Source organism: Biomphalaria glabrata, chromosome 7 (genome assembly GCF_947242115.1).
Source record: "Biomphalaria glabrata chromosome 7, xgBioGlab47.1, whole genome shotgun sequence".
Classification (NCBI taxonomy): domain Eukaryota; kingdom Metazoa; phylum Mollusca; class Gastropoda; family Planorbidae; genus Biomphalaria; species Biomphalaria glabrata.
In genome coordinates, this window is record NC_074717.1 from 41,235,947 (window position 1) to 41,254,069 (window position 18,123).

The 18,123-nt window shown below is 37.9% G+C and overlaps 1 protein-coding gene across 1 annotated transcript; it reads right to left on the reverse strand.

Annotated features, from left to right (window-relative positions):
- Positions 1–1,129: 1,129 nt before the first annotated feature.
- On the reverse strand, positions 1,130–17,884 carry LOC106052896 (NFX1-type zinc finger-containing protein 1-like). Its single transcript, XM_056035019.1, has 8 exons — positions 16,616–17,884; positions 8,723–14,611; positions 7,899–7,981; positions 6,949–7,041; positions 5,752–5,841; positions 5,388–5,525; positions 4,327–4,437; positions 1,130–2,894 (listed from the first exon to the last, which is right to left on the reverse strand). Exons 2-8 carry the CDS (start codon positions 14,585–14,587, stop codon positions 2,480–2,482), a joined length of 6,795 nt encoding a protein of 2,264 aa, XP_055890994.1. The 5' UTR covers positions 14,588–14,611; positions 16,616–17,884; the 3' UTR covers positions 1,130–2,479.
- Positions 17,885–18,123: the final 239 nt, after the last annotated feature.

Here is an 18,123-nt window from a genome sequence, read left to right on the forward strand (position 1 = left end):
ATAAATCTGTGCGATTAGAAATGCTTTTACCAATTGCTTTTAGCTTATACCACATCAGTCAAGTACAATTTCTTTCCCTTGTTTGAGATACCAAACACAATAATTAATTACCAAATGGTAATTAACTAATTTCTTATTTGTTTTTTTTTATTGATGCAAAAATTCAGCTTGATCCAAGATTGAGTGTCGGAGAAATAACGTGTACAAACTTTCCACCAGACAGGCAGAGTGAGTTGATACAAGCTTTGTAAAAAGGCACTTATACATTCTCAAGCATGATAGCGCTTCATGTAGTGACTTTGCTCTGCGCAACTCTTTCAGACACTGACCTATAGAACATCAAGGCACTCACTCTGGGATAACGCTCACATTTTAACATTCTACATAATAACAATCATGATTGTCAAATTTTACATTCAATCCAATAAGAACTAACCATACAAGAACATAAAAACCTATTTAAAAGCCATAAATATAATAAAATTGGCGACCAGTTTGTAGTAATTGCAGATCAAAAAATAATTGCAGAGACTACCTCAAAATTTCGAAATTCCAGTCGGTGATTTTTTTTTCCTTTTTTTTTGGGATACAAGCTAAGGATTTAAATGTTTCTAAACATTCGGTGTTCAGTCATTCCCCCGCCCCCCCCCCCAGCCAACAACTCATTTGAAGCGAGTATAACATGATAAGAACTTTGAACAGATAGAACGAACAAGTTATTTATAATAGTCAATGTATTAAGATCACAGAACTAAGATTACAAATTGACTTCAAAACAGAAAATGTCATTGAAATGTGTAGAAATAGAAAAATCAATATGGAAACTTGTCTATTTATATTTCACTTATTGATATTATGGTTAAAACATGACCAGCAAATGAATGAATAAATATATTTAAACATACTATAAATTAATAATAATAAATAAATATTAACAAATTTAAATAAAGAAATTCTAATGCAACACATTGAAATAAGAACAATCGAAGTCTAATGAATAACAAACAATAATAAAAAAGAAAAGAATATATCTGAGCATGTCATTATATGTATATGTATGTATGTGTGTTTGTAAGTGTGTTGGTGTGGTATGTGTTGTTGAGAGACTTAGACCACTTGGCTTTCTACCCCCCCCCCCCCTTGATTAAGACAGCGCACTGGGAGTATGCTATAAGCATGCAAAGTACAAAAGAAATAATATATATATATAGATATAATTGTATATATTGTATAAAGAATTGATAATGGTATTGACTAGCGAAAACAATGTGTAAATTATTTCATGCCTGCACTAATAAATCGATCCACTAGCTATAAAAATCGGATTCTAGCTTTACATTGTGTACAGACGTTGTAATGGTCTACTGAACATCTTTTCTATACAGTATACACTGTGTCGAGAAAAGGTAATCAATAGGTTGTCATAGTCATTGTCAAGATCTTAAGATCTATTAGTATATATACGAGGTGAAGTGGGCTGACGAGGGTGTCATGTGACCATTTTCGCAGAAATATATAATAATTATTTGATGTCACACTAAGATGTTGACAAGGTTACGTTAACTTGATTGATATAGACTTAACATCTGATATATAAATACGGTTACACGACATCGACATGATGGTCATCCATGACGTCATAAGCAACGTGTATACGTACACAAATACACATTTTAAAATTATAAGGCCATTATAAGTGACACTTTATTACAATCTGTATATTTACATATACAGTTGATTGAAACTTCGCGAAAAAAACTCACATAGCATCCAATGGTTAGTTTGTAATGGAAGGCATAGACAAAAAACAACAACGAACAAACATATAACATAATCATTATTTTACATATGGTAAAATAAGTTAAACAAAATACAAAATAGTACTTCAAATAGATATATGTTTACAGCGAATTTCTTTCACAAAAGCAAACATATTCAATGTTTAGATACACAAAGATTGTGCTTAATGCTGTAAGAAATGTGTTTTTTCTTGAAGATGTAATGTGGAAGGGATTTTCTTTAGGAAAAAAAATGGGGTGGGTTGATATCTTTTTGTATTTAATGTGTATTCACACGATTCTATGTTCACTATCACTTTGCAAGGTAATATATAAAGCTTGCATTACGATTTCATACAGGCTATTCACACATTTTTTAAATTTATTGCATAACTACACATGCTATTCACACACTTCGTCCTTTAAGGTCATTTAAAATGCATTAAATAAGATTTTCTACACATATAGTCTGCTATGCATATCATTAAAGCTATGTTTGTATTTCATTAATGGTGTAGTTTATACCTGGCAGTGAGTTCACTATTCTGTGTTTTTTATTTATTTTTTAGGCTCTTCTGGGTATTTTGTCTTTCTTTCGAATCATTCTCACTTTTGCAATTCTTTCTATGACTACCGTATTCTTTGATTTCAATGTTTCAAGTCTTTCTAACTATTTGACATTATCTCTCCAATTCTTTCTATCAGTCATCTTCTCTGACATCTTTCCTCCAATTCTTTCTATCACTGTCATCTTCTCTGGCATCTTTTGTCCAATTCTTTCTATCACTGTCATCTTCTCTGGCATCTTTTCTCCAATTCTTTCTATCACTGCTATCCTCCCGGATATTTCTCCAATTCTTTCTATCACTGCTATCCTCCCGGATATTTCTCCAATTCTTTCTATCACTGCTATCTTCCCGTACGTGTCTCCAACTCTGCCTTTCTATCTCTCTGAGTTGTCTCCAATTAGGTCTGTCACTCCTGTCTCGCTCATATACCATCAGTGTGTCTCTCCAGTTCAGTGGATCACTTTCATTGGTCTGTTGATTTGGTAACATTGAAACTCCTGCCACATCTTCATGTTCGAGCTTGACATTCTCTCTTTCACGACTGACTCTGAATTGAAAAAACAATTTTAGAAATTATTTGTTATTTATGATAGTAAATCATAATTAAATATTCTAAACATTTCTAAACAAGTAAAAAATGTTATGAAAATACATTTTCTTTAACGAGCTAGCATGCATAGGTTGCCTGAATCAGCCAGAAAAACCAAAGACATAGACGAGTGTTTTAGTGACGTCTTGTGCCAGGATTTCAGTCATGGTAAGGCTTATTGTAAGACTAAACTCCTGACATGCAGTCGCCAAAACCTTTACCAGCCTTTTTAATCCTTCTTGTGGATGAAATTTGAGTCACCGAAATAACCGTGATATGTATTGGAAATCGCACCCTTACGGTAGTGCAGGATTTTATCTACTTGGTATCAACTATCGCCAGCAATTTAAATTTGCACAGTATCTATGTCCTTTTGACACCGAGAAGACTACGTTGGCTTGGACATGTCACCCGCATGCCTGATGGAAGAATTTCTAGACACCCTCTATGCTGAGCTTGTGGAGGGAGTCAGACCAATTGGCAACGTAACACTTACCTATAGAGATGCCTGCAAGCGAGACATGAGAACCACATGCATTAACGGAAAGTATGTGGGAGGAGACAGCCCAAGACCAGACAGCATGGAGACAGACTGTGCGTGCTGGTGCGAACATCGCAGAGAACAAAAGACACGAAGCTGCCTTAGTCAGGAGAAAGATAAAGAAAGCTGCCCTGTCAGCTAGCCCTAAAACAGATGCATTCACATGCAAGACATTGCTGCTCTAGAATTGACTTGATAAGTCACACCAGATTCTGCCCCGTCTCAAGACGAAACCAAAACCAGTGACGCATCCATTGTCTTAAGAGACAGAAGGAGTCATATATATATATATTATGTGACACGGTTACTATGTGTGGTCAACCGTGACACACGGTCAAGTGTTGGGTATCGAGGAGTTAGGGGACTTGCGGGAAGTGACGAGTGTGTTGTAGATATGCAGAAGTAAGTCATCTAGTGGAGTTGGTTATCTGTAGATAATGTTAACCTTGTAAATATGTTATGTTTGAATGCTTCACAATAAAAGGCAGTTTATACTTAAAAGGACTTGTTTCTTCACAATATATATATATATATATATAAAATACATTGTGTCTTATAAATGATTAAAGTTACTACAAAAGAAAAAGAGAAGATAATTACGTCCTACGTATATATATAATTTATAAGACGAAATGTATTTTAACTCTTTCTCTCCTAACTGACGATACCAGCGTTGATTCTACCAGAATGTGGTAAATAATTACGGAGAGAAAGAGTTAATAAGTAAATATTGACAAGTGACATTCGAATACAATTATCTGGACGTATATGTGGTAAAGATAACAAAAGAAAGTTTCTTTGTACTATTTCCTACTTACTATTCAAGTGATGTCTTTAAAATGTACTGACCTTACTCTGTTTGAATTGTCTGTACTAATGCTTCTCATTGGGTTGAGGCGTGATCTCGGCCTCACTAGAGCCTCCTTGCTTTCTGTTCTACGTGTTTCACTCTGGTCTCTCCTGGGAGAAGAAAAGATTGATCAAACAATATAGGGATAAGAATTAACAAGCAGTGGCGTCGCTAGGAGAGTACCAATGGTGAGGATCGCACAAGGCTGACATTCATCTAAAGTAAACAACAATGTGATATTATATTCTATTAAGATACTTTCAAGATTGATTGAATTGTTAAGTTAGTAAAGTTATTTTGTCGGTGCTATTTTGTCGGCGCTATTTTGTTCGCGCTATTTTGTCGGCGCTATTTTGTCCACGTTATTTTGTCGGGGAGCTTCATTGAACATATTATCAGTTCGAATAATTACCCTAATCATTTTTTTTTTCACTGACTCGATTAATACTAAAATGGTATTAATTAAATTAGTTTCGTTTTTATTTCGTAAATGGTTTTTCTCTTCAGGACCTTTCAGCCATTTACACATAGGCTGGTCGATAACGTAAGAAGAAAAAAGTAAAAATAAATAAATAAAAATTCAAATCTCCAGAAGCTGTTTTAACAAGTATTTCATTTCATTCTTTTTAACAATATGGTGTCTTTCTTTGTCTACAGTAGCATTTGCTATTTTGTTCCCCTGGCAATCAAATCATTAAATAAGAACAATCTGATATAAACTTTGTCACATGTACATTATGAGTGAGTCGGGTGTGAATGTACACTTTGGTTTCTTATAGTTATAATGTTTTTTGTTTGGTGTAATGCACAAATTGTAAGACAAATTTCCATACGGACAATAAAGATAATTATTATACTATACACAATTGTCAAACACATTTTTTAAAATGTAACACACTTGGCCAGACCTCACCGGTTCTATTAAGATATTTAGGCAACTAGTTATTCTCAGTGTGAATTGTCTTATTTAATGCAACTTAACGCCTGACCCTCATTGAGCCATGTTCTTTCTATAAGGAAGTAAAATAAAATTGATTCACAGATATACACAATGTATTACTTTAATGTCACCAAATCCTCTAGGAGCATAGTTCGTCTGCCCTGATTCAATGTCCTGTTTTGAGAAGTCCTACTCTGGGGCAATGTCCTGTCCTGAGAGTCATTCGGTATCATTCGACTTCCTGGTCTACTGGTGCTTCTACCAAAATAAGGAGAGAAAAAAAAATACAACCAATATATGTTCGTTAAAAGACTTAGACCTATCAGAACAGAATAAATAACATTTAGACCTCAACAAAAAACGTAGCGTTGATAATGATAGAAAAATGTAAGCAAAACAAACATACAAAGAGAAGCCTGGACTACTCATCAAAAGAACCCATGTGGTGAATATTGTGTACAATTAAAATGGACTTTTTTAGTACCTTCGATCCCTAAGGGTTTCATTTTTGACAGAACAGGTTTCGTCCTTGGTTTTCTCAGTTTTATTGCGCTCTATAGAATTGCGTCTTCTTCTGAAATGCAAGACAAGAATATAATAAATATTTTATCAAAAGCTTGTCGTTTTGAAATAATTATAAGAAGAAGCTTTGAATATTCTTTGACATTTATATAGTCACTCTTACAATGATATGTATTTCCTTTACAGACGTCTACACTGACTCTATGTTCTAAATCAGCGGTTGTCACCTTTTATGCTCGGCGACCCCCCCCCCCCCCCCACACACACATACAGCTATAGAAGAATAGACAATAACAATCCATATTTTCGAAGGTCTTTGGCGACCCCTAGCAAATCGTCAATCGACCCCCAAGAGGGTCGCGATCCACAGGTTGAGAACCCCTGTTCTAAATAGTTCTTATCAGTGGGAGAGGGGGACAAGGGGACGTCTGCGGGTTTTCTTTCTTGTCTCATAGTGTGGTCGTGTTTTTAGTAATATGAACTAGTTTGCATTGGGCGGGGTGTGCTGTCGAGAATAGTGTAGAGCCATTGTTTGTCGAATATAAGCCTAACTGCTGTCTGTGTTGGTGAAGTCGGGTGTGGCGAGGTGGTGGATGAGCAAGGCGGGGGCATGTGACCAATGGCTACTGTGGTGGTCATTTTGCATGCACGCGAGATGCCTTGGATCAAAAAGATGTGGCGTTTTTTTTTTTTTTTTGTTTTTTTTTAACATCTCTATGGTCTAGAGAGATTAGCTCACTAAGTACTACTACTGCTAGGCGTTGTCGTGGTCACTGGTTCGCGCCCTGGTCGACGCAGTCCTTTTATTTCATCATATTTAATTCACTAATTTCTCTCATGAAAAGTTGGTCCCTAGAGCTGCCTTTGTGTTTGTCACATATGTATGCTCCACTCATTGACTTGCTATGGGAAGTGTTACTCTTTCATAGACCAGATGTCAAGCACGGGGGCTCAAAAGTCTAAGACGGCTGTGAAAAACCGATTTAGTTTGGCTGCCTGGTCGAGTGGTATATGCCCTGGACTGTCGTCTCGATTGTCACGAGCTCGAAACCTGCTCTTAATCATTTTCCGTCGTCCTGTGTGTGGTTAGGACTAAGATGTAATGATCTTCAACTCTTAAGGTAACATCTGAAGCATCTAAAACAAAACAAACTATTACCTGAAGTCTGAAGGCCTGTCATCTTCCTTCTTACTGGCTGCATCAGTTAAAGCCTCGGATATGGCGCAAGGGTCTTCAATGTTGCCAAAGAGTCTGTTTATAAAAAAAAAAGTACATAAATAGTATGACCAATTCTCAACGGAAATGGCTGGTCAGTTTTGTGACGTGATCTCGATAACAAAATGTTCGCGAACAGATCCAAATATTTGGGGTAGGAGAAATTAAAACTGACCTCTTGGGATATAGGCAAGTGTATCAATCAGTAATGTTGAGAACCAATGGCAGTAATGGTGTTATAATTCACATCACGGGCATGCTATTCTGCCTCAAAGTGGCGCCCGTGTGGAAACGGTTACTTGAGGGAGGTAACTAGGCTAAATGAATGGCAAAACAAAACTCCCGTGGGGGTGTTCCCATTGCACGGAGCGGAGTTGAAAGAGAGCCCACACGACCCTGTCGATAATCCATGCGCTGTCCCTCAAGGGACCGTTTACACTAATGGCGAGTTTCTCCACGGTTAGCTTGGTACAACATAGGAAATTGGCGGAGGTTCCCGGTGCATTCGGCCTTCGGCCACGTCTAGCCCATGCGCTTGGGGGCCAGATGCATCGGAAATAGCAATGCTTTACATAGGCATAGACTTGGGTCTCTTCTAGACAGAACCGTGGTTCACACAGGTTTTTTTTTACTGTTTGACGCTCAAACGTTTTTTTTTTCAAACTTAGAGCTCAAAGAGCCTTCGACTCAGCTCTTAGACAATCTAACGTACGTACGTATAATGCAAAATTAACTATAAAACTACCTATCTCAGGCTGGATGCTTTATATTAGAATGACAAATTTAGTTGTAGATAAGACACACACTTCAAACGCATACTCAATTATTGTTGTTTTACTAATGTACTCAAATATGGTAATTAATCTCTCAGAAAATATAAATATTGACATTACTTTGAGAAGTAATCCTGATGTGTGGCCGAAGAGTTTGACTTGGAAAAAGAAATTTTCTTTGGATACAGAACGTCAGCCAGAGTCTAGGAAACAATTGACAAACATATCAACAGAATGTTAACAATAAATATACACAGCCCGAATTTTTTTAACTTTACAGTTATTGAACATTTACTAAAATGGAAAAAATTGGAATAACATGTTACATACAGAAAAGAACGAGAGAGAGATAGAGATCAGTGTTGGACTACAGAAAAATAAGAGATTAGAGAAACAAGAGACAAAGAGAATAGAGAAACAAAAAGACAGACAGACAAAAAGACACACAGACAAAAAGAGAAAAAGAGAGAGTGTGGGACTAGAGGAACAAGAGACAGAGAAACTAGACATACTGCAGTTTTAGTTTTGTAGAGAGATTTATATGCCTTAAGACATTTCCCCCACTATATGTATAAAGCAATACGCCATAATTTTATCTACTACATCGTCAATATCTATTTGTATAAATAAACCATAAGTAAAGAGGACACCTTCCCTCTTTCAGACTGTGGGCTATAGAACAGATGATGTAAAGATCATGTTTCTGTGCTCACGGTAAACAAGGGTATCATGTGGCCAGTATAACAACCAACCGCCTTTACATTTCCCCAACAAATATCAGGTACCCATTAAAGCTGGGTGGACTCAGAGGCGCCCAAAGATGCCGAAATTAAAAATACCAGTCTTCACCAGGATTCGAACCCGGGACCACTGATTCGGAAGCCTAACGCCTTATCACTCAATTATTCTACATTTTCATTGTATAAATTAAAGTTGGCACTTACTTCAAAAGTTCTTGATCTTAACACTTTCTCTATATTCAAGACTTTATCTCGAATTTGTTGATATTCAGCCGGGAGTGACTTCACTCTTTCATCTGGTACATCGAACAATGCCATAATCAACTCATGAGCCATCTTCAGAACGTCTGGTTCTACTGGGGTTTTACCAAGGCAACTTTTGATCTTTTCGATGCTACGCCTCGTATCACCAAAGTCTTTCCCAGAGAAAAACTTTTCCAGTGCTTTCAATGCGTTTAGTCTCAGACATCTGACTAGCTCTTCGTGAAGCTCTACCTCCATTTGTTGGGTGAATCTTGCAGACTCTAAGACGAATTTCAGCAAGCTAGCTCTTCGGCATTCTTCTTCACATTCTTTGTGACCCAAGCCAATGAGACTGATGGCGTAAATAAACTTGATTTTTAAGGAGATGCTCCGAAACTCTTCTTCACTCAAAATGTTACCAACATTCTCAAGTTGTTCTTCATAGAGCTCGAAGTCCTTAAGTGCTGTAAGAATGGATATTGACCTCTGAATACTGGATTCATGTTCTGAGGAGATTGTATTTCTCTGGAGAAGATCCAGCTTTCTTTTTTCTCTTTCCTGAAATCTTCGCCAGTTAAGCTGGTCGTACCGTAAACATTTTAGTATCGGCTTTGGGCAGAGGGGGCAGTAGATATAACTACTTGCATTTACCTGGTTGTGTTTGGCCACGTATTTATCTAGCTCCTTGGCATAAAAAATGTGCCCACAGTTGGGAAGTTTTATAATAGGACCTTTGGAGCTTTTCGTATCGTCGTTTAGAGATTTAGCTACTTTAGCATTTAATGTACTTATCAAAGTAGTAGTATCTACATTCTCAAGACAGACAACTTTTTCACAAATGGAACAAACACACATTTCTCCACAGAATCCACCACAAGGATGAGAACATGTTTTGCCTTCACTGCCATGCTTGCCGGGATGGTACACCTTCAACCTTTTCGTGCAGAGTTCTGTACAAACAACATTTTCCCACGGCTCCGAGCAGTATCTTAAATTCACAAGATGTACACATTTCTGCATGCATTTGGCATGGCATGGCGGACAAGGCTGACCGCAGAAATTTTGTTTGCTTTTTGTGGTGCAGGATGAGTGTCGGCACGAGTAAGAGCAGGGTTGGGTACATGGCAGACATGGGCTAGAGCAGAACCCTGTACAGACGTGACCGCAAGGTAGCAGTTGATTGCAAGTCTCCTGGCAGGCTTTGTGGACTAGTCCGTAGAGACAGCCAGAACACGTTCCTTTGCATTGATGGCCACACTTCAGTTTAGATGGACATGGTTGATTGCAGTCTACGTTGGAGGATGACTTATAGCACGGAACTTGACCTGAATGTCCACATTGTTTATAAGTGTAGTCTACAGGAGTAAGACAATCTTTGTGGTTTTGTTTGCCAACGCAATCACGACACTTCCCAGTACATAAATGTCCACATTGTAATGTTGATGTACAGTCGTGTGGACATGATACGCTTGCGGAGGACTGAAAACATGGGACTTGGCCTTTATGCTCACATGGACTGTAGATATGATCCACAAGGACCTGGCATTCTTTGTGTGACCCATTCGTTACACAGTCAGAGCACTGACCTTCACAAGGATGTCCACAAGGCAATTTCTTGGAGCATTTTTCTGAGCATTTGGCATTTTCCGGAGTTACGTGACAAGGTATTTGTTGAAGATGTCCACAGCTTAGTTTTGCTGGACGCAGCACCTCACACAAGACATTGCTTTGGGATTGAAAGCACGGGATTTGAACTTTATGTCCGCATGACTGCACTACATAGTCCACTTTCACTTTGCAGTCATCATGAGATCCTTGGCTCATGCAGCATTTGCACTGCCCATCACACCGATGACCACAAGGTAATGTCTTTCCGCACTGTTCAGTACAATCCGAACTTTCTAGAAACTTGTGACAAGGCAGTTGAATGCTGTGTCCACACTCTTTCAAAACCTTTTTCAACACATGTTGGCAAAGGCAAGGCTCATAACAAAGCATCTGACAAGGATGTCCAAGCTGACACTTTCTACCACAAGGCCGTTCACAAACATAACTTTCATGCTTCAAGTCATACCCATGACACGGTAGCTGGCAATGATGTCCACATTCTAGAAGGGACTTACAAGGACGTCCACAGCCTCCTTCGGGACGTTGTAAGAAATCCTCAGCAGTTTTTAACACCTGATTCCCATCTTGGTGGTTGATGCACTGAACTGGTAAACCTCGATCAAAGATGCTTTGTTTTTTAGCTATATCTATAATTTGCTTCCACAGTTTGCTTTTAGAGGTTAGGACGTTAAAATTCCCGATCACAAAAAGACCTTTCTTGGCTCGAGAGAGCGCCACACAAACTCTGTTATCGATTTTGACAAATCCAGCGATATTTTCTTCGTTGCTCCTCACTAGAGATAAAATGATGATCTCATTTTCCTCCCCTTGGAAATCATCAACAGCTGAGACTCGAGGTTGGGGATTTTTCATATATTTTCTAATAAGTGAGACCTGGCCTTTATAAGTTGTTATTATGGTAATTTGTGAGGGCGAATAAACATGTTTAGTAAAATACTCACACAAAGCCGCCACGTACTTGGCTTCATGTTCGTTTGACTTGCTGAAACTGTCTGCATCACTCACTTCGTGGTAATTATGATTGATGAAAAACACATCTTTTGACACCCCTCTGATGTGTTCGAATTGACACACTGAAGGATGATCTTCCAGCTCTGGATAAATCAGTTTTATCATCTGGGAAATCTCAGGCCTCATTCTGTGCTGTATTTTGAGAGTCACGTGTGGGATCTCATTCAGAATAAGTCTTTCAAATAGTGAGACATCAAGACCAAAGTTTCTCTCTAATTCATAAGTTGCTGGTTTAGGACGTAGCTGTTGGTGGTCTCCTATTAAGATCAGATGTTGGCAGTTTTTACTTAAAGCTGTGACGATGTGAGATTCCAAAACTTCAGCAGCTTCTTCCACAATGACAATGTTACAACCAACTTCCTCTAAAATGTCTTTGTTTTTGGCTGCTCCTGTTGTGGTCATACCAATGACATGAGAACTTTTCAGTACGGAAACTAATCGTTTGTTATTAAGAGCCATTTCTTCCTTTTGCTGTTCCTTGCACAGTTTTCTTTTCTCTAGAAGAGTTTCTAAAAGTCGTTCTCTAAACCGTTTTACCCACAGCATGTACAGAGCATATCGTTTGGGTAAGTTTAATTTTTTTATGTCTGCCATTTCTTCTTCTTCTTCAGTCATTGGGCTAGTTCTTGCCATTTCGCGTATCACTTTAGCAAAACTATATTTCGGGAGGTAGCTCACATTTTGCCAACCATCCTGTGAAATTTTCCCACCACTTACACTTGCAAGAGACTCCTCCATGACGCCAACATTTAGTTCATCTAACTGCCGTACTATAGAGAGAAGGTCATCGTCAGATCCATCGAATATTGTTGAAGCAAAACATTTCTCGTCTGATAAATAAAACCCGAGACCTTTATAGTCCTTAAGACTGGCACCGGAACTTTGAGAAATGCTTCCTGGTAGTTCGTTTTTAAGCTTTCTAGTTAAAACTTGAATTTCTTGCAACTGGCTCCTTAATTTCTTGTGTTTACCTAAAAGCCAGCATTTAACAGCTTGATTGGTTGGTGGGTCTATTTGTGAAGATTTCAACATTTCTAGAACTTTCTGTGAAAAAGATTTCCCGTAATGCTCATCTATGATGTTGTCAGACACAATTTCTGATGACAATCTATTTAACAAAGTTTGCATTTCTTGAGCCTTCAGAAATTGACGATCACGCCTCCTAGCAAATTCTTTTTCAGTGTTGACTTTTTCTTTGATCTTTTTAATAACGTGGCAATATATGGAGCACCTTTCGAGAACGTCCATTTCCTCTTTGATTTTGACCTTTGACATCGAGTATTTCCATTTGAGAGCCAGTTGTGTAAAAAGCTTCTCAATTTGTTTCGGTATTTCCTCGCTCGGGGAGCCACTAGGAGCGTTAAGCCAAGTACTCAGTTGCATTGCATCTTCTTGAAACTCTTCAAAATGACTTTTGGTCATAAAATCTTTAAGAACACCGAGCGATTGAATTTCTCTTCCCAGTGAACTGAGCCTTTTATTCAAGAAGAGAAATACCCTTTGCCATTCTGTTGACATTGTGATATTTTGCCGTATTTTAATGACAAATTGTTTCAGATTTTCAGACTTACATCCTCCACCTAATCGTGCAATGCCACTGGGACAAAATTTGTATATTCCGTCTAAAAATTGGTCCAGGGCATGATTGGTGTAGCAGACGATAAGAATAGGAGACTGGAAAGTTGTTGTTTTTTTAGCCATTTGAGTTTTTTTGTTTATCAGTAAAGTTTCAACTACTTTTAAACCAACGTACGTTTTTCCAGTTCCTGGCGGTCCTTGTATAACCGCAACCTCTTTGGTCAGGGCCAAAATGGCGGCTTCTCTTTGAGACGTATTAAGACACATCTCGTCCACATTCGGCCACTTGGTGGTAGTCAGAAGTGGAACATTAACAGCCTGTTGATCCTTCATCAGACTTGATAATTGATACATAGGTACATTAATAGTATCACCACGTGATAAAAGATAGGATGGAGGTCTCAAGGCTGATTCACAACGAACCAATACACTTTGCAATGGAAATCCCTCAACCATTGATTTTAAACTTTCTAAAACATGAAAATAGGGGTCATAATATGTACTCGATTCAGCCATGATATAAATATCTTCGACAGTTGACTCGAACAAATATTCAAATCCACTCTGAACGGCGACCTCAACAACACCGAGCTGTATTTCTTCAGATTTTCTCATGACAACAGTAGCCACAATAATAGTTTTGAAACCATCTTTGGACAAACAAACCAAAGCGCCGTTCATAAGGCGGTCCGTATTCTCCCAGTCTACACGTTTACATCTCGCCACATCAAACTGTATGTAATGATTATAACCTGTAGTTACAACTGTCTGTAAAATTTTAACGTTGTGATAAAGCCTTACGTCCGAGCAACGAAATCCATTAAACTCTTTCTTCTTCCTGAGCTCTTTCAGCCCGTTCTTCAAAGGCGTCATGAAGTCTACTCTCATCAGACGGAATTGGACGTCGAGGTAATGCTCAGCATCTTTGTAGCCTCCTTTAAGTACAGCTTTTCTGAGGAAAGGTTTTGAGTCGTTCAACAAATCCGAGGTCGTTGGGATGACTGGAACTTCCAGAAAGTTTTCCGAAGGTGTGTCTGTATCCTTATGTTGAAACAGGGTGTTGTGCTGTGCGCTGACATTCTCCCCGCTGCCGTGCTGGGTTATTGCTTGTTGCACAATAGCTGCCAGTGAGTTGACTATTCTGTCCCGGTCGGACAGAGTGTCAAACTCTTTGATTTTGAAGCTCAGTCGTGAAGCAGCGACTCGGACTTTGTAGGAGAAAGTTGGCAAGTGACGCAAGATGCATTGCAAGATCTGAATAATGTCAGCGACCACTTCTTGGCACAGCTGCCAGCCTAGCAAATCGTGAACAGACAATGTGAACAGAGTGATGTGCTGAGTTAAAAACAGACTTTCACAAAGGATTTTTAAAATTCCAATCAATTCAGTCTCATTTTCAGAACACCGGGAAGCCGAGCTCAAAGTTTTTACTAACAAAACGAAACAATTCTCATTAATTTCATCCTGCCCCAAAAACTGTTTCAGTTCTTTGTGTTTGTTCCAGATGGCTATCACGACATTGTCTGGATCTTTGTCTTCGCTCCACTTGGTTAAAAGATTCGCAAAATCGACGGATGAAGTCTGTGAGCGCCTCTGTTGGCTGGCCATTTCAATGCGCTTTATGTTGCTTTTCTAAACAGAATGAATTCAACATTGAGTTACAAAATACCAAGTACATTTCATTCTTCAACACTGAACTAGTACTTCAAGAATATATTTAAAACCTAATGAACCTAACTTAACAAATTTTGTTTGTGCTAATCTTCTTTCGTTCCGTTGCAAAGCTTAGGAATATCAAAATTTCAGATATAAACATTAACCTCATGCTCAAAATAGTTTTCCTATTTTGCACTAAGTACGATGTGGGGAGGTTGTTATAAAAATGATAAACATGACTCTGTATTAAATAAATAAATAAATGATAGCGTTTATAAAGCGCTTCTTTCATGCTAATAGCATGATCAGAGCGCTATGGTCCAATTTTATTTGTGGACTAGTGGGGGGATGGGGTATCTGGGAGAAGGGTTTCCGTGCTGCCTTTAGGCGCTCAGTAAACACAACTCTTCTCGAGTCGGGTGTCGAACCTCGAGCCCCCTTTATAGGTAGCCAAGTCAAGCCACGTTCAAGCATCCCATATTATATTGAAAGACCCCATAATAATGAGAACTAGATCTAGCACATGCTTGTTATGGAGTGTGTGTGTGTGTGTGTGTTTATATGGCGACGGTGGGAAGAAGTTAGCGATTGGTTGTGAATGATGCAACATAGGTGGCATTGTCGTCACCTGGTCTTAGTTAGGGGAGACGACTCCAGAACGTGAGACTGAAAGGTTGTGTAATTGTAGTGAATTAGATTTTGTTAAAGACTATTATCACTAAAGTCTACTACAGTTGTTTTCATTTATATTAACTTGATTTTGTCTATATTATAAATATAATTCTTCCCTAGTGCTATTAGAGCATGGAATGGGTTGCCTGAGCTAGCCCGGAAAACCAGTGACTTGGCAGAATTTAAGTCAATGGTTAATATGCATGACTAAATGCATAACGCGTAGGACGTAATCATCTTCTTTTTTGAAGTAACGTCTGTATTATATAAGATAAGATAAGTGTTATTTAGTTAGTTCTCAAAAGGAAGTTAGTCACGTTATTTGAATTTGTATTAGTTAAGATATATTACGCCTACAGCGGTTTATTTGTCTACTAGCAGTTTGGGGCTACAAGTCAACGGCCGGTAACAACAATGCTCTAAGCGCCAAAAGCTTGTCTGACGTTAAGCTTCATCACTTTGTTCTGTCTCTCAATGGACGATATCTGCAGGGCCGGGTTGTAGTAAGTGGAGGCCTTTGGTTTTTATGAAGCCCCCTACTCTTTCCCGAAAGCTTTAATAAAAATCCACGTATTGACAGCATTGCATATATCTAAAATATATCTAAAAGCCTGCCATATTTTAAAAAGCAAGAAATAGAGACCATGTAAATTTAATGTACTTATTTAAATTTTTTTAAAATGTATATTTTTGAGTTTGCTGAGGGTATAATGGCCCTGCCGTATTGTAGCCTATACATTACTAGCACGCTACAAGCGGACACTTCTTAAGCTCGACAGTGTTACCAACTTTAAGATTTAAAGTATTGCCCATAAACCTGCATTACTAAGCGATCACATATTCATTACGGTGTATTATTTTAAACCCCTATGGTAGGGCCCCTCTCTTGTTGAGACCCTTGAGCAGTAGCCCTAGCCTGCGCTTCATAAATCCGGCCCTGGATGTTTAAATGTTTATAATAACAATTCAAGAAGTTGTTTAAAACTGTTTTTTTTAATGTAGGTTAAATATTTCTTTAGCTCTCACTTGTATTGGTGTGTTCCGTTATAGGCAATCACTATTAAAAGACACATTTTCTCAAGACACAAAATGATATATATAAACGTAAACCTGTCTTCTTGTTCGAAGATAAATGAGGAATGCAGTATTTCCTGTGGCTGACATATATATATATATATATAATGGTGGCTTCATTATTATTACGGGATTGTTTTTATTATTATTAGACCTATTTGTTACTATTATCAAAATAAACCACTACTATTATATCTATGTACAGAATTTTAGTTAACAGAGAAGATTACTTACAGTACACAATGCACCATGTCCACATGTACACGTAACACCAGATCTGGATCTTTATCTTTATAACGCTATGCCCCGTGTATATTAGATCTTACAGTAGGTTTTTTTTTTCAATTTAGTATGTTCCGGGAAACCACTGAAAATGAAAGTACCGGTTTCCGTACATTGTCTGGGCTTAATCCAGTTTGGCTGAATGAAACGTCATGTTTAAATATAGACACGAAATAGGTCACGTTGACTTGGTAGTGTGACAGAAGACCACATACCGGTTCAATACAGATACGAAACTAAAACTTGAAATAGTGATTTGATGAAACTGATCAGTTATCTTTGACCTTTCGTCTGTTCAATGGATAAAAGGGGGTTTGAATCAGACATTACATAGATAGTTTACGAAAATGTGACTCTGTTATATAGTGGACAAAGATCTGTTAGTGTTTATTTTAAATTATGTAGTAGATCTAATAGTGCCTACATTATGTCTATGTCGTAGATCTAATAGTGAATCAGATATATAGTAGATCCAATAGTGTCTTGTTTATTTAGTAGAAATGAGTTGAAGATAATTACTTCCCAGTCCAAGACGCCCGCAAGACGAAGGGGGATGGCAGAGCGTGGATTTGAACATGGGGGCACTGATCGACAGTCCATCGCGAATACCACACGACAAGGCAGCCAGTGAATCAGTTTTATAATAGATCTAACATTGAATCAGTTATTCTGGAGATATAATAGTGTATCAGTTATATCTTAGATCTTATAGATCTAACAGTGAATCGTTGGTATGGTCGATATAATAGTGAATGGGTGAAAGTAAAGGCGGTTGGTCGTTAAGATGGCCACATGACACCCTCGTTGACCGTGGGTCACAGAAACAGATGAACTTTTTATCATCTGCCCTATAGATCGCAAGGTGTGAAAGGGGAACTTGACTTTTTGTTATTGAATCTAAATCGTTGCACCCCCCCCCCCACCTGTAATTTCAAGTATTTTAGAAATGTGTTTATTGTAAAATGTTTGACATGTTTCGGATGTTCCTTCAGAGTTGAAGATAGTTTACTTCATAATTCAAACATCCTGCAGGACGACGGGGGATGGGAGCGGTCAGGGTTTCAACCCTGGACCATTGATAAGTCCAAACGACAGTCCAGCGCGCAAACTGCACGACCAGGCAGTCATCCTATCTTTGAAAACTGAACTCCAGACGACATTTGACTTTCTAATGATATGATATGATATGATATAATATGATATGATATGATATGATTTAATTTGATATGATATGATATGATATGATATGATTTAATTTGATATGATATGATATGATATGATATGATACGATATGATACGATTTGATATGATATAATTTGATATGATATGATATGATATGATACGATATGATACGATATGATATGATATAATTTGATATGATATGATATGATATGATATAATTTGATATGATATGATATGATATAATTTGATATGATATGATACGATATGATATAATTTGA

Excerpts from the sequence above, each read along its gene's own strand:
- LOC106052896 (XM_056035019.1), bottom strand. The coding sequence starts at position 14,587 with ATGGCCAGCCAACAGAGGCGCTCACAGACTTCATCCGTCGATTTTGCG. Across the intron at positions 7,982-8,722 it reads TAAGATCAAGAACTTTTGAA|ACTCTGGCTGACGTTCTGTA; the intron begins GTAAGTGCCAAC and ends ATTGTTTCCTAG. Across the intron at positions 4,438-5,387 it reads GAGGATTTGGTGACATTAAA|GAGAGACCAGAGTGAAACAC; the intron begins GTAATACATTGT and ends TTCTTCTCCCAG.